The sequence below is a fragment of the Xiphophorus maculatus genome, chromosome 4, assembly GCF_002775205.1.
Source record: "Xiphophorus maculatus strain JP 163 A chromosome 4, X_maculatus-5.0-male, whole genome shotgun sequence".
Lineage (NCBI taxonomy): Eukaryota > Metazoa > Chordata > Actinopteri > Cyprinodontiformes > Poeciliidae > Xiphophorus > Xiphophorus maculatus.
In genome coordinates, this window is record NC_036446.1 from 10,044,731 (window position 1) to 10,066,333 (window position 21,603).

The 21,603-nt window shown below is 38.1% G+C and overlaps 2 protein-coding genes across 3 annotated transcripts in view; one reads left to right on the top strand and one right to left on the bottom strand.

Annotated features, from left to right (window-relative positions):
• LOC102235279 (insulin-like growth factor 1 receptor) overlaps positions 1–8,760 on the bottom strand; it is a 52,734-nt gene extending 43,974 nt beyond the window's left edge. Inside the window, exons 1-2 of the mRNA XM_023332383.1 lie at positions 7,815–8,760; positions 103–669 (exon numbers count right to left, since the gene is read on the bottom strand). Of these exons, the coding sequence (XP_023188151.1) occupies positions 103–669; positions 7,815–7,905 (658 nt within the window). The 5' untranslated portion in view covers positions 7,906–8,760. The remainder of the gene's footprint in view (positions 1–102; positions 670–7,814) is intronic.
• Positions 8,761–15,186: 6,426 nt separating this feature from the next.
• Positions 15,187–21,461, top strand: LOC102235539 (AP-3 complex subunit sigma-2). Of its 2 annotated transcripts, none has more exons than XM_023333035.1 (6): positions 15,187–15,393; positions 17,052–17,143; positions 17,483–17,594; positions 17,926–17,997; positions 19,144–19,251; positions 20,449–20,633. In XM_023333035.1, exons 1-6 carry the CDS (start codon positions 15,382–15,384, stop codon positions 20,572–20,574), a joined length of 522 nt encoding a protein of 173 aa, XP_023188803.1. In that variant the 5' UTR covers positions 15,187–15,381; the 3' UTR covers positions 20,575–20,633. The 2 variants fall into 2 exon arrangements, with proteins under 2 accessions (XP_023188803.1, XP_005796199.1); XM_005796142.2 differs by lacking the exon at positions 15,187–15,393 and adding an exon at positions 15,400–15,575 and having other exon boundaries at positions 20,449–21,461.
• Positions 21,462–21,603: the final 142 nt, after the last annotated feature.

Genomic DNA, 21,603 nt, shown 5'->3' on the forward strand with positions numbered 1-21,603 from the left:
GCAAAAGAATTTGGCATCCACACGAATCAGGTCAAAGGCTGGACTGTCTGCACGATCCTGTTCAAATCCCAGATGACATATTATGTGTCAGAGTCGGCTTACCTTTTTGGCAATGATGGGAATTCCAGCAGCGGTAGTTGTAATTGTTGTTGAACATGGTCTTTTTGCACATGGGATTGTTTTCCATGATGCCTGGACAAACGTCACTGCACTCTTTGGACTGCTTGTTCCCTGCGATGTAATTGTTGAACTCTGCATCCATGATGAGGGACCAGTCTACGGAGTCGAGGTAGCAGAGCTCTGGGTTCTTCTCAATGCGAATGGCCCCCCGGGTGATGTTTCTCAGGTTGTACAGGCCAATGTCCTTCAGGCTGGTCATCTCAAAGATCACCAGGGCATAGTTGTAGAAGAGGTTACGGCCACGGATGACAGAGAGGTTAGGGAAGAGCGTGCTCAGGCTGTCCAGGCCTGAAACTCTGAACAGCAGCAGGTAGTCCGTTATCATGGTCAGCTTGGGGAAGCTGAGGGTGCGGAAGACTTCCTGGTTGAAGTTGTTGTTGCTTTTGTCACCTATGAGGAGGATCTGCAAGTAGCCCTCCACCACTGTGCAGTTCTCCAGTTGTCTGAATTCACTTATGTTGTTGCCGATGTCGATACTGGGAGTGCAGACTGCAAGAGGGAGAAACAAAAAGGAGGTGAGCGGCCATTGGTGCATGCAGACTGAATAAGTAAACAAAGCCGAGGTTCTTAAACTGTGGCACAAATACCCACTCAAGGTACCTGGGCAACCTTTAGAAGTACTCAAGATAAATTTTAGTGTGAATTATTTGCAAGATATAAATAAAATTACTTTGATAAAGTGGGCAACAACGAGTCAGAAACTGTTTTATTCACCTCTGAAGTCAGAACTTGGGAATGATACTAAACCCAATTCAGTTGTGTTCCCATTCCAAGTTGGAAAACAAATTGGATTTGCTATTTGACACAAGTAGCCAGGCTAACTACTATTATCAACAAAAGCTAATAATAATTAGTTTGTCCTTATAAACAGTTTAGAAATGTGTACCAATGGGGGTTACGTGCTACTGTATTTAAAAGATTTAATAAATACAAACTGTTGAAAGTGAAAAATACATTCTATCAGCAGACATAATTAATATGCAAGGCAGCCACAATGGATTTTTAAGGTATGGATTGGTGAAAAACATCTGACTTTCCCACTTCTAGGAACCTTTCTGGCTACCTTTCCAACCTAAAACTTGAAAATTTAAACTTCTGAGAGAACATGAACATTTATTCACCCTGTGTCCTTGGATTAATATTGCAGCATCAATGGATACATTTTTTTGTCTCAATGATTTTTAATTTTTTTTTTTATCAGCCCCAAAAACAATCCTGTCTGGTTTTACATGGTTTAGAATGTCTTTCAAGATGGTGGTACTTAGAAAACTTGCTATTTACCAAAGTCGTACTTGATATGAAAAAACTGAAAGTACCTGCTCTATTATTTTATTTCATTTTCAGTTTCCTTCTTTCAATTGTATTTACTTAAAGCTTATTTAGTATACCAGCAAAAACTGCTCTTAGAAATCAAGATATTTCATTTATTGGAACGCTCTTTGCTGTTAAAAGTATATACAAAAACACACGTACACAAACACTCCATTCCTGCCATTGTCATGCTCACAAATTTTTTTTTATCATATTCAAATATTGACAGTACACTTGAGCTGTGCTGTTGTTGACAGAAGTTTGTCTTCCTGTTCTCATTCTTTAAAAGCGACTTCACATGGTGTGACAAAGTAAACACTTGAATTGGGTTGGATTCATGCTTAGTTTAACAATAAACTTTTGACTTCCCGGCTGTTGTTACTCAAGCATAAGCCTCATAACCCCTTACTGTTTTGTTTCTCAGCTGGCTTTTAACAGGCTTTCATAACATTTTATCAAGGACACCACCAAAAGACACTTTTTAATTATGTATGTTTAGGTCTTTTCTCCCGCTGGTAGTTCAACATCTGCCCCACGATGGGTTTCACTGTGCGTATTAATGCATTTTTTCTTTGTATGAACAATAAAATAGGCAGTTATAATTGTTTTCACTATGTGGCGGCTGTCACAACTTAAAAATGTAATACAAAATAGAAAGTCATCAGATCTTTGGAATTTATGCAAGGTAGTAATTTCCGTCCAAAAATTGTTCAGCTATTTCGGCTGACATCAAAATGTTGACCAATCAACACTGCCAACAGGGCAAAGCTCCAAAATTCAACACACACAGTAGTTCTTGTCCAAATGCTGCCATCTCACAATAGAAATCTTCCCCTCTAGAAATCTTACAGTTCATGCTCACCGATTAAATGAATTAAAGAACTCCTCTTCAACAGGAATGAAATGTCTTGGCTTTGGACCAAAGGCCACAGAACAAAAGGTACTAGTTTGACTTTTGATGTGCACAGATTGGAAATAAATGCATATGAGTGCTTTTGAGGTTTGCTGAGGACCAACAATACTTCACATTATTTTTTTTTGCTTTTAAACTTGCTGAAAATGTGTTTACTTTGTCCACGCCAACCTCTATTGTAAACTAACTGCTACAAAAACTGAGATCAAAACACAACGCTTTGTACAGTGTGTGCTTCTGAATTATGCAAGCCAGTGTGCGGAAAAGTTTGGTGACTAAAGACAGTAATGACTGTTGATGATAGGTGAAGTGTTTACCTTTCCAGCTCTTACTCCCACCTGGAAGATGGGCTCAAAACAATACTCAGCCCGAAGCCCCAGCAGCACCCACAGCAGCATGGAAGCCATTATCGCACATCACTGCGAGGAGGCTTTACACTTCAAAAGCTGGAGGGCATTGAGTCATGGAAAACTCACACCAATCAGCTAACAGGTTGTCACACTACCACTTAAATGCTGGTCTATAAAGTTATACTGTTTGAATGTGAAACAAGGAAAGCTGGTGGATTTCCAGTAAAGACATTGTTTTCCTGATGATCCCACCACATGAATGGGAGCTTTTATACCTTCAAAGTTGTATAAGATGCACCATTTTCACCATGCCAACATTGCAAGACAGTACTGCATGAAAGAGGAGTGACTTTCCACCTGTTGCGAATGCATGAACCCAGTCCATGTGGCAAGCAGAGCATGAATGCCTGACAATCAACTGTAGTTGAAAGATTCCAATGTAAATATTTAGAAATGTTCAAATATATTTGTAAAATTTGAAAAAAAAAAAAAAAAGATACAGGATTTTAGGTCCTAACGTACACCAATGCAAAGTTATAGGCAGATGAGTTGGCCATCTTAATTTATTTTACTTTAATGGCAATAAAAACATATAGAAATTAGATGTGTTTTTATTACAAGAAGAGCTGGTATGGTTGTTTTGTCTCTCGGTAATCGACTTGTCTCTGTTCCATGTCAGTCATCTGTATACCTGTTAATGCAGTCTCAACATGCAAACCTATAAAAATGCACACTGCCTGATGATGTTACATCACCACAGCCTGGATGCTTTACCCTCAGTGGCCTCTCTGCAGATCCGGCATGTCCGTCTTTCACAGAGCACTTCTGCTAATTATGCTCATGTCGATCCTAACCAGGAGATTCTGATCAAAATACACATGCTTACAGCAGCAGAGGGAAAACACCAATGACAGGTGTAGCAGCCTATTAGCTCCCCCGCTCTCTTTGCTTCCGGACTGACAGATTTAACAGCTGAGTACACAAGCCTATCTCTGCAGCTTTGATGAGCCTCCAGATTACATATTTACTTTTGATAACCTTTCCGGAACTGGCTGTAGCACCCGGACAATCGGAGGAAATCTACTTGAAGCTCCATAAAACAAGAAAAGAAAGAAAAGAAAAGAGGATACACCTCAGCTGCTGCCTCGTCCATCGCCGCTAGGCTACATCCAGGCTGTTTACTCCTCATTTCCAATATATTTTTGACAAGGTGCCCGAGGGGGCAAACGTATTCATAAAAAAATAATTTTCCACATGAGAAAGAAATTCACCGGAACTCTGTTGCAGAAGCTCAGGCTTGACAGAAAACCCATTCTGTAGATCTGAAAAGCAGCAGAGCTGACCTTGGCTAAACCAAACCTGCAGGGAGCCCCCTCCATTCACAACTGATACAGTAAATCAGAAAGAATGCCCAGAGTCTAGCCACACCAGTCATATTTAGCCAGCCGAACACCGGCGCTGGATTTCAACGAAAGAACACCTCCACTGCTCCCGGGTTCATCCTGTAACCACCGGAGGCTTACAGTAAACTCTGTAACATACAGTCCACAAGCTCCTCACTCTTCCCAATCAACAGAACTCAGTCTGTTTGGCTTGTGAATATTCTTCGGTTTGTTCTATTTTAAAACCAGGACCCTGATTCAGCCCGGTAAACCACACCTCCCCAACATGTCATGATGAATAAGGATGAATCAGGAAGCAGTTTAAAGTTTAGCTGGAAGCATTTCAGGTGGCAATACAAAAAACAAATGTTTAAATGGCTTAATAAGCTTCAACTTAATAAAATTTGAAGGTTTACAAGGCGTCAAAAGCCGTGAGGCTTGAATTCTTGACATTTTAGTCACACAAAAGACTAGCTCTTGATTCTGCAAGTCTTGTTGTCACTTGTTAAAGTTCTGTTAGATGGAAGCTATAGAGACAGATCAAAAAGTATGAATTCACTGCTTTTATGTAAATTAATCTGTTTGACTGAAAGGTGCGGCTGTGCCTCCGGAATATTTTTAACATATTTCCAAGGTCAAAATATCTTTTGGCTTGTTTTACCAAGGGAAATAAATGACTGTTAATGCCCAATGGTCTTTGGACAATTCCTTGGGCTTTTGAATTTTATTTTATGCATATATTATGGCCAGGTTGTGCAGTTTGGTGTGCTTTTTATTTGTTTATAACTTTTTTCAAGTCTTTTAGAAGTTTTTAAACTAAAATAATTTTTTGTACCATACAAGACATATTTTTACATACCATCGTTACAATTTTATGTCTGTCTTTTTTTAATCAATTACATTTCATTCCCACCAAAGCCGCAGATTTTACCGTTTTCCATGAGGCAAACTTTGTTTTTCCATGTACTATAAATCAACCATTCTTCATAGAGGAAGAAAAATCTCCTAAATTAAAAACTTCTGACTTTGAACAAATTATAAAAGACGATCAGAATTAATGTTGCCGCAGGTTTTTCATAAACCCAGGCTTGTATCAAATCAACCAAAATGTCCAGTTTTTATACATGATATGGTAAAAACAGTTCATTCAGCTTTCATTCAAGCTTTTTTAATAAAACTGGTAAATAAAAAATAAATGTTGAAATGCCATTGGGAAAAATGTATTGATGCTTAACCTGAAATAATCTGAATGGCAACTTCACACAAATATGTCAAGATCCAACAAAGCAGAAAAGCTAATCGGACAATAAGTGTTGTTTGATTTTTTTTCTCTATATGTCTGAAGTCTCACCACAGACTGGCAGGTCAAAGTAATATTTCTCTCTTCTGTTTCACCCTGGACACACACTAAAAGTTCAATCTTTACTTCTCATGTTCCATTTCCCTGTCATTTTCCCAATGGGATAACAAACACCTATTACTTTTTTTCCTGTTAATTTCAATTTGTGACAGAGTTGACAGTGTGCTGTGCATGTGTAGCCTGGCTGACTTTCTCTGCTGCATGACTCAGAGTGATGGATGCAGAGTGCCAACATATCTGGGTTATGACTGTGGTGTGTTTGTGATTAGAGGTCAAGTGATGTGGGTTTTTCTATGGCCAAGGCCGATATTTAGAAATGAGTGCAGCTGATGGTCAATATTCCAAGACGATTATTTCGATTTGATTTGGAAGATGTGTTTTTTTGAACTGGAATCAGAAATATGCAAACTAGATGAAGCAGTCCCTTCTTTTTCTTCTGTGACTCCACATGTTAGTTTTTTTTTTCCTGCTCCCATCTTTACTAAGATGGGAGTGTTGGCCTTCTAGAAGATGCCACTGTAGAAAATAATAATTATGGCATTATAATCTCTTATGGGATGTTATTCACTTTGCATTAAAGATTTAAAATGCCAGCTCATCTGCTTGACTCTTGTGCCTGTTGTGATGTCATTAGCCAAAATCAGACACTGATCATTTTCCCCTAGATTGGCTATGATCAATAGTCAACAACTAAAACACTGAAAAAAAATCTGATTTCCCCCCCACCCCCCCTACTGTTTGTTAAATGGCTTGTATTTCCTTCATTTTCTGTTTGATTTAAGAACACTACCTCTATCAAAGATTCTCCAGTGCATTTATTTTTAGTGACTTGTGAAGAAAATGGGAACCCAACAATTAATTACTCCTTGTATGGTCCAAACCATTAAAAATGGGAAGTTATTCAAGGGTCAAAAATTTAACTTCAAGGTTTGAATTAAAAGGTGAAAACATTAATTTAAGATGCTGTTGGATATTTAATTGTAATATCTAAAGAAATCATTAAAATTCAGCTTTACAACTTTCACTATCACTATCTTTAACTATACCACAAGTTAATCTGCCTTTGTTTTTATCTTACATGCAAAATATTGGTACTGTTTCAAAGTTTCTTAATGCACTTTCAGATGAAATAGCTTAACATATAATTCCTTTGAAAATGTGCCAAACATGCCTACATTCAGAATCCTTGCAATTTTTTTGTTTCAGAATTTAATCCTTTTTCAAGCTTTTTCTGTACCATACAAAGTTTGAATGGTACAGATTTTTCTTAAAGACTTGATTATTAAAACTTCAGATAAAGGATTAAATCTTTGCCCAGTCAGGTCTTATTATCTACATGCTCCTTTAAATCATATTTATCACTTTTGGCAGTACGGCAATGTAATTTTTCAATTCCTTTTTTTGTTTCCACAAAATTTAGATGAACTGAATTTGAAAATGTTAATACTTTTGAAATTGGCTTGATTATAAAGAATAAAATACACAGTCTTTAAAGTATAGTCTATAAGTTTTGATGTCTTCGTTATGTTTCTAAGACATTAAGAAATAAGAGTGCCAAATGTTTCATTTACTATTGGAACCACATACAGAGCAAAACTTTGATCTAAATGGGAACAGAAAACAAAAGATATATATTCCTTTTTTTACCTTTTTGAAAGACGATGCATTTAATTTCTCAATCAGTAACTGAATAAAAGAGACATAGGTCCACATAAGTGAAGGTATGTGGGAAACCAAAGAGCAGGGATATAATCTACATAAAATATAATTCAATACAAAAAAAAGTTTATATAATCTGAAGTCCAGATTTTGTGATTTTAAATTACAAAATCTAAAATCACAAAATCTGGAAAACACACTTTTCCATACTAAATGTATATTTTTCCTGATGTAACTAGACTTGAAAATTATAAGCTCAAATTCCATACTTTTTCTGACTATATGGGAACCATGTTAACAAGACTGATGCCCATCTCCATCACCATGCACAACTAGAACAAAACAGAAAATTGTTTTCAATGACGTTAAAGATTAAAACCAACACCAACATTGTCTCGTTCTTTTACATCTGCACCACAATTCATTGATCTGCAGAGGCCATATTTGCATATAAGGGCTGCTTAACAATAAATGCAATGTTTACATCGCCGAGAGAAATCTGCTGGATATAATTCCAACAGATTTTAAAAACAACAGCCGTAAAAGCGCCGTGTTTGTGTCGTGTAAACGAGTGGCCCAGTCTTCCCACATACAGTTTGTGCTGGAGCATGGAAAAACATCGTGTCCCAGTGAGTGTGTTGCTGAGCAGCATTACTTACTCTCTGCGGTGGCGGGCCGAAGGCAGGAGGACAGAGCCAGCATCAGACCCCCAAACAAGGTCAAGCGGCTCCCTTCCATTTGAGACTTCATCCCCGTACACGTAAATTCACCAAACAATCCCGCGGGAAGATGAGTTGCGAAGATGGAAACGTGGGCAAAACCTGGCCACAGCGGTCAAACACCCTTTTTTTAAAATCTCCAGCCAGCACCTTGTAGCTGTTAGCTGGCTAATGGAGCTAATAGCTACTGCCAGGAGGCTAGCGAGGCTGCTCTCTCACGTTTCCTAACGGGAGTCCAGTCGTGCTCCAAATATCACCGATTTATCCCGCTGGCCAGACAGCGCGTATTCATAGCTCACTCTATCCCTGCCAAACACAGCGCTGCATTGACGTGTATAATGAAAGCATGGCGGCTAAACTAGCGGCGGCGGGGATTCCTCGGTTATCGTAATCCACATCTTCACACTCCATATCAACAGGGAGGAAAAATCTTCAATGTCCTGCTGCTGCAGGGTCTTCGGGAAGCATGAAGCGGTTCAGACTAGCCTTAAAATGGGGGTGAAACGAGGTGAAGCGGGGCATCCAAAGGCACGCTGCATTTAAGCACAGCACTGTTATCTGAACGACGCAACGTCTCCGTGGAAATATCCACGACAAAATCTGGTTTCAGACCGAAGCCTCCTTCCTTCTCCTCCACCTCCTTCTCCTCCTCCTCAGCCGGTCATCACACGCTCACACACACCGCCTTGTTGTTGTAGACGTCGTTGATGGCAAAAGTAATATCGGACTGCAAAGCCTCTGATTTGGTCAAGATTTTTTTTGCAACTCGGTGCTTTTCGCCAATATATAGCCAAATGGGCAGCGTGGTTAGACAGATTAATGCACAGGTACACGGTCGGTCTCGCTCGGTCAGTCTGCAGTCTGCTGCGTTCGCTGTAAACACGGCGCCGTGCGCACAGATCGTCTCTGTCTGAAAGATCAATCACGCAGCTGTACCAACTTAGAGAGCAAGGAGGGCGTCGTTTCTACTGCAGTTTAGCTTTAGTTACCATGGTAGCACTGTCCAGCTTGATGCTAACTAACTTTTTATCAAATGAATTATTAACTGTACCAACAAACTGACTCAAAAGTAGTCAAATTACTTAGTCACTGTCGTTAATAGAGAATAATTTCTCCAAATAATACTTCCTTTAGCATTGTTATAAGTAGGTGGTCTAAGGGCCCATAAATTCTCTAGTAAAAATAGTCATTTTTTGTAGTTTCTTAAAATGGTCAGGACCAAATACGGTCACGATTAGCATAGAATTAAAAAATTGACAGAGTGAGACCTCCGTGTCACCAGCCTAAATTGACACAGCCATAACCACTCTTTTTTTTCTTTTCTTTTCTTTTTTTTTTTTTTTTTTTTTTACAAGACGGCGTTAAGGAAATCTGGGATGCCGATCCAGGATCGGATTTGTTTTGCTGTTCAGAAATGCCCGACGGAGCAACAACCCCCGGCTGCGGATTACAAGGGCCGTCTCTGACGGGGGAGTGCCATTTATACAAATAGCATGTATCCTATGCGTGTTATGTGTCTTCTCCTATAAAAAAAAGCTATATTTACATCTTTAAAAGGCTGTTAATTTCTCATAGAATATATCCCAGGTGTTTTTACAATAAAGTAATGATATCATACGAAATAATTAAAAGAACCCTTATGACATATCCAGGTTTAACTGATTTGCAACGACATTTTAATGTAAATTACACCGCTAATTGTGATAGTCTTGCAGCTTTTGTGTGCACCTCGTGGAAGAACATGTTTAGCAAGATACAATTCGATTAAAATAAGGTACTGGCCATTAGAGTAAGTCTAAAGAATAGCGAAACAAAATTGTTTTAGGGGACACAAGAAAAAAAGAACTATCTTAACAAAACCTCCTTCTGAGGATTATTTCAGAACCTGAAGGAATAACCGGGAATAACATGTAGGTTGAAGGAGGAATAGGTACCACAAACAGGACCCTCGCTGAAAATCATAGTGAGGGCCAAAGTTATGATGCTGTGGGATCCCACATTAGCGATCTGGAGACTATGAAGAAAGATGGCTGCTGAACAATAAAGTCATTCTTTTGTCAGCATGAAAATGGGCGGGTATAGATGTTTTTATTATTTTTTTTTTTTGTCAGGAGGATGGCAACTAAAAGCAAATATAATTCAAGAAGGAACATTTGAAGATTATTCCAGATGTTTACTTACAATTTGGTAAAAAAAAATGCCGAAATTGTACAACCATTATTCATAAATGTTTTGGTATTAAACCTAAATTTCTGAAATATTCAATTATTTCGTCTGCACAATTGAGTTTTGTAAGTGGTCGTGCAGCAATGTTTAACTCAGCCAATTAGAGTGGGCATTATGATGCCATCTGGAGGAGAAAGCAAATAATTGCAGATCTCCAATTAATTATGTATTTTGCGGCAAAGGCATTACCAAAAATATTGACTTTGTTTTTCTATTAGAAGCTTGAGATATATATTCTATATTCACTAGAAGATGTGTTTGCTCCCCAAGAGCTTTATCCAATTTATATGTTCATTTGATATTCTTAGTCTTGTGTAACCTGCGACAGACTGGCTACCTGTCCAGGGTGTACCCCGCCTCTCGCCCGGAACGTAGAGAGGCGTGGAGATAGGCACCAGCAACCTTCCCGACCCCATTAGGGACAAGGGTGAACAGAAAATGGATGGATGGATGGATAGTCTTATGTAACATTAAACAAAACAATATATATTTTAAAAGTCTTGAACTGTAAAATTGATCTGGAGAGCTGAGGAGGTGCCGGTATAGAGTGGATATGAGGTGAAGAGGAACTTCATATTTTTCAGCACAACAACAATAATTACTTAATGTATGCATCCAAATCAACAAAATAAAATAAAATAAAGAATTTAAAAGTTTTGGAATGACCCAGAAATACTCCAGATTAGAATCTAATTGACAATTTGCAAAGTGATTTGAATAAAGTTGTGCAAAGGAGATCTGACAAATCTGAGTATTTTGCAAATTGGAGTGGGCAGATATTAACATTCTGCCACTTAAAATAATATGTTTTATGCTGGTAGATTCCAGTGCAAAACAACTAGGTGCTAAAATCAATTTAAAATATGCTTCTAAAACCTATTAATTTAAAGATAATATGGTATTTATGCTACCATACTATTTTACTTTTTTCATTTAGGTTTTCAGGATCCAGTTGTTTTTCAACCGAGAAATAAAAAGTTTTGAAATATCTTGGTCTCTTTTAAGTTTATGTGTTCTCCCTGTGCTTCTGTGGGTTTTCTCCAGGGACTCTGACTTCCTTCCATTGTCCAATGTCCAATGACAGCCTCCTATATAGACAATGAATGAATGAATGGATGCACGATGCATGGATAGATGGATGGATGGATGGATGGATGGATGGATGGATGGATGGATGGATGGATGGATGGATGGATGGATGGATGGTCTCTCTTTTTAACATCACAAAAACTTAGCATTTTATCAGGAATGTGTAGATTTTTTATATCAACTGTGTAGATCAGGAATGACCCTCATTGGTACAAGTGACTTTTCGACAGGTAAAGGTGCTGCAGTCTTTTGAGGTTAGAAGCCCAGGTTGTGGAGGTGGAGAACTAGCAGTCTGTGATGCTTTGAGCGATGCAGACACTAAACAAAGCCATCCTCAGAGGAGGCCCTGACAGTTTTGATCAACCCATAATTACAGGGTGCTTTCATCACTTTGCAGAGCAGGGCACGGAGGCATTATTTGAACGGCACACATTACTTCAACTCTGGCAGACAGCACTTGGCATCCATTGCATTTTGTCAATTATCATTTGGACGGGGAGGGGGGTGCACATTAAAAATTGAAACGATCAGTGGCCACCCAAGAGTCCAAATACAGTGAGTCACTCTTTAACAAATGGTTACTGTACCGATATGACCCTACTGTGCCAGAGAATGTTGTGCCTGTCCACTTGCATTTGTTAAGTCCCTATTAAAGTTCTCATCAAGGCACCCGGCAATGCCCACCTACCTCGACTGTCCCGGTGAAATCCATTCTCACATTGCACTCATGTGGAAATAAGCCTGTTTACCACCAGCGGGTCACACATGCTAATGAGCGTCTGTTTGTTTTCCACTGTGCTCACACAGGAGGAAGGGAATTTAGGGAGAAATAATAGATGATATGCAGACAACAACCCAGGTGGCCCTGCAGCACTAATGATGAAAAATGTACCACACAGACATATTGAAAATGGAGGCATAGTTTATACATTTGCTCAAATATTATACAAGCAAATATTACATATATTTGAGCAAATATATATGGCTAGGTGTTAAGAGTCATTATCCTGTTAGAAGGTGAACCTCAAACTCAGTCTCAACTCCTTTGCAGCTTCATACAAGTTTTATTTTGCTGCATCCATCTTGATGTGTAGCAGTAGTTTTCCACAGCTTTGTACACACTTGGTCTTATGGTTTTCATTAATTCCCTCCCTTCTTGGTGATGTTTACCCAGTTTTTAGATTCTGTTTACTAAATAGTTAATGTTTGAATGGAATGGATTTTTATATAGAAGTGAAGAAGCTGCTGAATACATGTGCATGCTGGGATATCTTCTTCCAACATGTTTTGAACCTTGTAATGCCACAACCAGGAGATATTATTGTAACCCATTATTTGTGTCATTCTTTGGCTGAACTAAATCACTTTAAGATGTGTAATAAGTTGATTTTTTGTAGTGAAATGAGTACTGAGCTGACCTAATGATTTTTTTTCTTTCCTGTGTGGACTTAAGAAGCATTTAGGACGACAGACAAAACATTTTTCAGAAGCAAAAAACAAGAGAAGAAATCCAGTCACCTGTTATTTAAGCAGTTATAGGAACTTCAATGTCCTAGATGACTGAGAATCTACATCAGGACGCTTCCCATGTGATCACAAGCTGTATCCTCACTGCTGCCACATTGCATAATTTTGCAGTCTTTGTGACTAATGTACCATCAACTGAGGCTCCATGCATTCCTTTGTCAATAAAACAGAGATATGACAGAATCATTTTATATAATCTATAATGGCACTGCCTCACATGGAAATGGATGGATTGCTGGATATCTGTGGACAAATGGACGGATGGACAGATGGACAACATCCATAAATATTTTTTGTGCAGTTGAAAAATTGCCAGTTCATATATTTGAGGAGGACCTTAATTACCTTCATGATTGTGTTTTATGACCATTTGGAAACTATTGTATCCCCAGCCTTAGGTTTCCAACATGGTCTAAGAAAAGTCTGGAATTTTAATGAAATATTTTCATTGTCTGGATCAGAAAAAAGGAAAGTAGAATTTGGTAAACCTATTGGATTTCAAAAACTTTATTTTGTATTTCACTGTTTAAATGTTCCAGCCATCCACCCATTTGGACTTTTCAGTTTAATCATTGCTATAAAATATCTCAACAAAAGTTAGTCACTGCTGATTTGGGATGTCATTGTTTGGAGTTTCCAAAGCAGTGAAGCATTCAAAAATGTTCAAAGGATGCAGTAATTACACGAATCCTCAGTTGATGGTGCATTAGTCACAAAGACTGCAAAATTATATAATGTGGAAGCAGAGAGGTCTCAACTTGAAAGACAAACTCCAAGGATTTTCTGGTTTTATTCATTTTTATTTTAACAGATTATGAGAACATCCCTGTAAAGAAATCCAAATGGTTACGTAATTCCCGGGAATGGAAGGGAGCCAGGATGGATGGACAAAGGAAACCATAATAAAGGGAATCAGGTTGGTTGGTTGGATGGATGGGTGGATGGATAAAGGAAACCAGGATAAAGGGAACTAGGTTGGATAGATGGATGGATGGATGGATGGATGGATGGATGGATGGATGGATGGATGGATGAATGAATGAAATGGATGGATGGATAATTGGATAGATGGATGGATGGATGGATGGATAAAGGGAACTAGGTTGGATGGATGGATGGATGGATGGATGGATGAATGGATGGATGGATGGATGGATGGATGGATGGATGGATGGATGGATGGAAGGATGGATGCATGGATGGATGGATGGATGGATGGATGGATGGATGGATGGATGGATGGATGGATGAATGAAGGGAACCAGGATGGATGGAGGGAGGGATCCAGGATGGATGGATGAATGAATGGAGGGAACCAGAATGGATGGAGAAAACCAGGATGGATGGATGAAGGGAACCCGGCATGGCTGGATGGAGTTCATCTGGGTCTGAAAGCAGCTTCTCATCAGGACGGTATAGTTAAATCCTCATTTTCCTCTCTCAGTTCTGCCCAGCAGTCTCTGCTCTTCCAGTGTCCATCGGCTCAGTGTGACGTAGTGACTCAAACTGAACCGGCGCAGCCGTTTTTAGGCTGTTTGATCTCAAATCTCCCCCAGCAATGGCGCCTCAAATGAGCGAGTGGTAGAGACACACCGGCGACCCGTTTGGCTCATTACTGAAGGTACTGGAGTCTGATTCCATCAAGCTGCGGTGGGACACCTGATGAAACTCTCCCACGGCTCAGACACAAATAAAAAGGAGAAACAGGAACTCAGATGAGTAATTTTCCATCAACATTTATTATGTTATTGTGATGGAAAATAAAAACCCCACTGAGAAGAAAGAAGCTGCTGAGTGGAGGCCTAGAGGGAAGAAGTCCTCTTCTTCTTCTGGTCCTAATAGGAAGAAGACATTTAAACTTATTTGGGGCATTTAAAATGTCTTCCGGTTCTAGTATTAAATGTTCATCAGAATTTAAAGTTTATTGATCTTTGAGAATGTGTTTTTGCATCATTATGTCATAGCCACTATATTAGTTTACAATGGTATTAAACAATATCGTTTACGGTAATCACTTCTGGGACAATGTATTGTCCAGCAAAATTTATGTTGACGATTGTCACAATAAGTTTTGCTGGATGATGAATTGTCCAAGAAGTCATTGCCAAAAACAATAAAACGGTAATGAGACCATTTTCAGATAAAATGGTCTCATTTTAGTTGATGGCTATAGCATAAAAATGCAAGAACACCATTGTCAAAGATCAATACATTTTAAAACCCCAACTGAGAAGAAAGAAGCTGCTGAGTGGAGGACCAAAGGGAAGAAGTTCTCTGTGCACTCATCTGAGTGCATAGGTTAGAAAACCTATGCATAAAACAACTGTTTTTCTATTTTTCCACATGTAGCATTGTTTAATGTGCTGTCTTTGATTAAATAAATTTGAATTGAACTGAACCCCATTCTGCGTACACATTGGAAACGAATCACGCATGCGCAAAGCTGCTTCTCGTCAGATTTTTCTACCGCAGCACGGATAGATAGCTATGTCTGTCTGTCGGTGCTAGTACGCAGGTAGGATGTATTGATAAGAAATCTGCTGAATAAGATGTAGGTGACGTAGCATCGATGTGAGCATTCGCATTACCATAAGGTAGGACGGATTAATGGGTAGCACAGATAGTTTCAACAGCGGAACAAAAAAATTCTGGCGAAGATCGACTGATGCAGCCGGATGTGAGTTAACGTTACATTTCCGGCCTACCAACGACCATTTAGCACGCAAGCTAACATCTGATAGAAATACTACATTTTTTCGCACTGCTATTTGGTGACGCCAAATAACAAACATGATAAAAGCTATATTGATTTTTAACAACCATGGGAAGCCGCGGCTGATTCGATTCTATCAATATTTTGTGAGTATTTTTAGATGTTGCTGTTTCAGCTAATTAGCGTTTTCCGACTGTGCTAACCAATGTTAGCTTGTGTATATGTTGAATAACATAGCCTGTTTTAATATTTCAACGAGTTTTATGCGATTTTTTTCTGACACATCATCACATTTTTGTTCACAATATTTAATTTTCTCTCGCGAACCATATGCTAGTCAACAGTTTCACAACAGTGCTATGAACATTGCAACTTCCTTGCTGGAATGATCTATTAATTTCTTTTCGGGGCCGAAATTTGTCCCCTATTCAAAATATTTTTTCTCTTACACACCATAGTGTATTTAGATCACTAAACTCATCTTGAAAATAAAGCCCTATTACGTTATCGCACTACTTTCGTATATAGTTTGCGGACTGTATTGTTTTCAAGTTTTAGTTTTCTTCCGATGTTGACTTGCATCTCATGAAAACCCAAACACTAAGATCTCATAAAATAAGGACATTACTTAAAACCAATAGCAAAGGATTGCTTATGAAGGAATGTTCTGCTATTGCCTGCGCAGTAACAGGGAAGAATGCTGACTTGACAGATGTTTATCAGACATACAGTGACAACATCTGCACAAGGGCTAAGCTAAAAAAAATTAATAATCGCAAAACAATCTGGTAGTTTAGAGTTGTTTTACTCATATGTATTGCGGGTGGAGGGAAAAAGGTTGCAAAACAAAGCCACAAAAAGTTTCAGGGAAAATCACAAGGTGTTATTGTGGCTGAAGTTGGTGCCTAAGATCGACCACCAACAGGAATATCCAGTATATGAACTACAATTGTGGCATTCCTTGTTTTAAGCATTCTTGATCTGATTCATTCTTGAATCAGATTGACATAAACTTGGAGACGTTTTGGGGAGCCACAACCTCTAATAGTGTTTGTTATTGTTTTTTGTTGTTGTTTTAATAGATTTTTTAATATAATTATTTGAATGAAGTATCTCTGAGGCTTACAAAAACAGCGATATATTAACTAATTGCTAAATGTATTTGTATATTGGACTTCTTACTTTGAGACTTTTTAAAATTAGTTTTTAACCTAAATACACTGAGAAGGAAACAACAGAAGACATATTCAGCCTACCGGCAGCCAAAGGATTGCTTTTAAGTACTACCAAAACATGTCCTTGAAAATGCATCCTACGTTAGTTGATCATCTGTTGTATAAAACCTGTCAGTTGGATTACGGGAAAAAGTTACAGGAAGACAAATTACCCCCAGAATTAGTAGAGCAGAGAGAAGCTAAATAAGTGTCTGCAGCAATCTGTAAAACACATTAGAGGTACCACCATTTTGTAGATCTTTGTTTTGTAGATCTCCCAGTGGTTTTTGAAATCTTGCTGAAATATATGGAATAGTAAAACCGTTCCTCTTCAGTAAAACAAATGACAAATTCAAAAGACATTTCTGAAATTGTCTAATACTTTCTCTGTACATTATTTTCTTGCAGTCGGAGGACATGCAGCAGCAGATAATTCGAGAGACTTTCCACTTGGTATCAAAGAGAGATGACAATGTTTGTAACTTCTTGGAGGGTGGAAGGCAAGTTATTTTTCTCTTATGTTCTGTTTTTATACTGAAGAACAATCTCTGCGTATTATGTGTTGTTTTTAAGTTACTGTTTCTGTAGGATCCTTAGCCACGTTGAAATATTTCCTTTAGTTTGTTTCAACAGACTCACTGGATGTCTTGTAATAGCTTTTGTAAAACAGAAGATGGCAGCAAAATATAAAGTTTTCTCTTCTTCCCTTTTTTTCAAAAATATGTTTATTTGTTTAGCAAAGTACACCTTTCATTTCATTTATTTATTAGTCTCTTCTGAAAAAGAAACATTTGTTCTGCATTTTTTAAAGCCTTTTTTTCTTTCAAATCTGCTTTCAGTCTTATTGGAGGCTCAGACTACAAGTTGATTTACCGGCACTATGCTACTCTCTACTTTGTCTTCTGTGTGGATTCATCTGAGAGCGAGCTTGGCATTTTGGACTTGATTCAGGTCAGCTGCTGTGTTTGAGGGTGACTCTTTGAGAGTAACTTATGTTTCACTAAAGGGAAACATAAAACCCTTGAAAATTTTATCTTGAAAAGGTTTTATCACAACAGATTTAAATGTTTTGTGCTACACAATCTGCTTGTTGTTAAGATTTTGGAAACATAATTTATTATTGGGCCATGACCTCATTCCTAGATGCTTTTGAATTCAAATAAAAAATGATTTGATAAGTATATTTACCTTTACAGATAGGAAAACCGATCCAACAAAATACACACAAAATGGAAATACAAATGTCTCAGAATAATTATCTGTTGTTTTACATTTATTTTAGGTGTTTGTGGAAACGTTGGATAAATGCTTTGAAAATGTTTGTGAATTGGACCTAATATTCCACATGGATAAGGTGAGTGGAGGTGCTTCTGTGACTGAAATATATTTTTCTTAATTTCTTTTCATTTTCAATCATAAATGCAATAATGTTTAATAATAATGTTTTGTTTTTGTGTGGCACAATTTTCCTGCTTACTTATGTTTAGCGTGATGTTACAATTTGTGAGATTAATTGGCGGCTCTTTAAATTTTGTCTTGTTACAGCTTAAAAGTGTGAAAAAGAACAAACAATATTATAACACTAGATTTCTCTTGTAGGTACTTGGGCTTAACGTTTCACTACTTGAGAAATTTTCTCCATATGAATATTTAACTAAATGTGGACACGTGTTTAAAATCCAGATTGGAGAGTTTTACCTTGAATATATCCTGGTAAACACTGAATAAAATAAGATCAGCATCCAAACACGTCTGCTAGTTTCTGAACTTCCAATGGTTTCATTCTAGTAAACTTGATTCCTCAGAAAGCCTCTGGGGGATTTCTTCTGACATGACACAAACTTTCACATGAACCCAGACGAACTCTTTATTTAGGTGATGTAGGTATCTGAGCTTCCGTTTTTCCTTCTTTAAGAAATCCTTTCTTTCAAATGGGACTGGTGACGTCTCTAAACCTTCTTTAAGGAAGCTGTCATCTCACAGACATACCTGTGCTTTTCAGCTGATTTATAGACTTTTATTGATTTTACTTATTAGAAAGTAAATCACATGTATTGTGTACACAAAAATGTGTTGTTTGACTTTCTAAAGCTATTCCTTAGAAGGCAGATCTGTGTTATTAAGGTTACAGACCTCCTTACTGAAAAAGTGATCCAACACACCTACAGGCGTCTTGACTGAATTTTCTCACAGGAATCTGATGTCATGTGGAGCAGCAAGGTTTGGCCTGAGGAATGTTACCAGCATGTTAATATTTCCCAGCTCTTCACCATCTGCTGACAGCCTGGATGGCATGTTTGCATATAATTTATTCTTGCATGCCAAGTTCTGGCAATGCCTGTACATTTTTGGGTCTTTGAAATGTCCTCTGTGTAGGAAGAAGACCGTCTTTGTAAATACATGAAATGGTTTGACTTTGCAGGAATATACATACCTAGATATTAGAGGGAAACAGAGCTCTGCGAGAGAGTTTACTAAGTGTGTTATGCTTTTTTTGCAGGTTCATTATATCCTGCAGGAGGTGGTGATGGGAGGCATGGTGCTGGAGACCAACATGAATGAGATCGTAGCACAAGTAGAGGTGCAGAACCGCATGGAAAAGTCAGAGGTCAGGACCTCTCTGTCATGATGAAAGGACTGTTTTTATATAAACCAGTGTTTACATATACCCCCCACAAGTCTGACTGAGCTTCAGCAATTATTTTAGCTAATTTTAATGAGCAAAATGTTCTTATTTGCTAAACTGGTAGAGAAACTGATGATTCCTGTTTTAAAGGAACAACTGACGTATAATGGCAATAATAGCAATTTTTAAATAAATGTACAGTCTTTCATTAGATCTTGGTAATGTTTTGTAAAATCTTACAATTCTCACAGAATCAGTATGACCATAATAAGCTGCCCCTGATTCATCTTTAAGGCACATTCTCTTTCAGGTCATATGTCAAACTTATCTTTTCAACTCACTGTTGCAAATGCAGCACTTATTGTCAGGTGAAATTAAAATGGAGAAGTTGTGTTATTCTAACCTGACCTGAGAGTATGAGACACTCCTGCGCGCTCAAACTGAGTTGTCCATTCCCAAAGATATTTTCAGACTTGTCTTGTTCCCCTTCAGAAAAACAGTCAAAGTTGGGTTTTATCTCAGGTTTTATTTGGGGGGGGAAAAGATGCTTGGCCTTGAAATATCCAATTAGTAAAATGTATATTTTACTTGGTCTAAAATTTAAGATTTCTTTTTTTTTTTAGCTGCTTTGACTTATTATTTCTCTTTTTTTATATTCTCAGTTGGATGTTCAAACCCTGGGATTTTGTTTTATAACTTAACCTTGTTTTAAACCTCTCCACTACCTTATCCCTGACCTCTCTGCTGTGCTCCGTAGCCATCACGATGCTGTTTGTTCTCTAGCAAACCCTTCAAAGGCCTACAAAGAACAGCTGTATTTATACAGAGAATAAATTACAAACATAGCCACATAGTTGGCTTCTGAAGGCAATTTGTTGCTGTGGATATTATTTAGGGGTTTTGGAGTAAAAAGGAACCTGATAATTGCGCAAATTCCTATTAAGAACAGTGAAGTTTGTGGTTGAACAAAATATTGGAAAGTTTAAGGTGCACGAAGACTTCCAGAACATCCCTTTTTTGCTGCTTTTATGTTTTCTCCGCAACCTTCGTTTTCTGCTTTCAACAGAAAGCATGTGAGAATATTTTCAAGAACATTTGTACCTGTATAAATGTGGAAAGATGAACTCTTTTATGGTAAGAAGACATAAACTTGTTTGGCTTGTTGGTTTTCACGTGCAGGGAGGTCTTTCCGCAGCTCCAGCTCGTGCCGTCTCTGCTGTGAAGAACATGAACCTGCCGGAGATCCCCCGGAACATCAACATCGGAGACATCAATATCAAAGTGCCGAGCCTCTCCCCGTTCTGAAGAGCATTCCAGCCAAACTCTGCAGGGCCAGAGAGCGGGACTACTGATGCAGACCGCCAGCAACACTCAGCTCTGCAGCTAATGTAGACAACACTGGTTTTATTCCAATAATGAAGAACCACAGCGGCTTACATTTCTGTTCATCAAAAGTTTTGCTATATGTATATAAGAGGAATTCTGAACTCAGTTTAATCCTGCATTTGCATATTAAGTATAAAAAAATTGCACAACACTTGAGAAGTTTTACAAAGCATCTGTATCTTTGAGTCTATTAATTTATGCAGTTAGCTACTTAATCTTTTCAAATTAGATACATTTTCTCTTTGCTCAATGGGACTTTTCAGCACCTCTAAGCTTCAGCTGTTTATTAGGAGGAATTTGAACCAAGCTAAAGAAAAATCATTACTCTTTTTTCCTGAGTTTTACTGGACCTCATCCAGTCCATGTGAAAAATGATACTTTGTCTTCTGTGCTTATCTATAATAATTTAAAAAACTCTTGGTTTTTGCCAGGAGATCATTTTCCCCTCTGTAATTTATTACATCTTTGGTGTCCTCATAATTTTTGATGAATGTTGCTCCTGGGGGTGGGTTGCGTCCGGCTCTGATGATGTAAATGCTGTTTGGCTCCAGTCAACCTTCAGTGTGCCGTCAGAAGGTCTTGACAACATCTGTTAAGGAGACAACAGAGCTTTTTTCCCCCTCTGATAGTTTGTGTTTCTTTAAATGTTTTTGTGTCTGATTTGTTGAATTCAGCTGTCGGAAATTGTTACACTGTGTTGGTAGTTTTACTATGAGATGATGTGATCTGTAATGGAAAGTAGGCATGTCATGGTGTCAAAGACATTCCTTTGCCAAGGTAAATTAATTAAACTAATAACTATTTAATCATTTGAGTCTTTCTCATTTCATTTAAGTTTGCAGAACATTTTCTTCTCTTTTGCTCAAACATATTGAGCTTGTAGTATTGCTGAGGCAGCAGTTCTGCAGTTTTCCACCACATTCTTTCCCTCCCCTGGTCCAATAATGA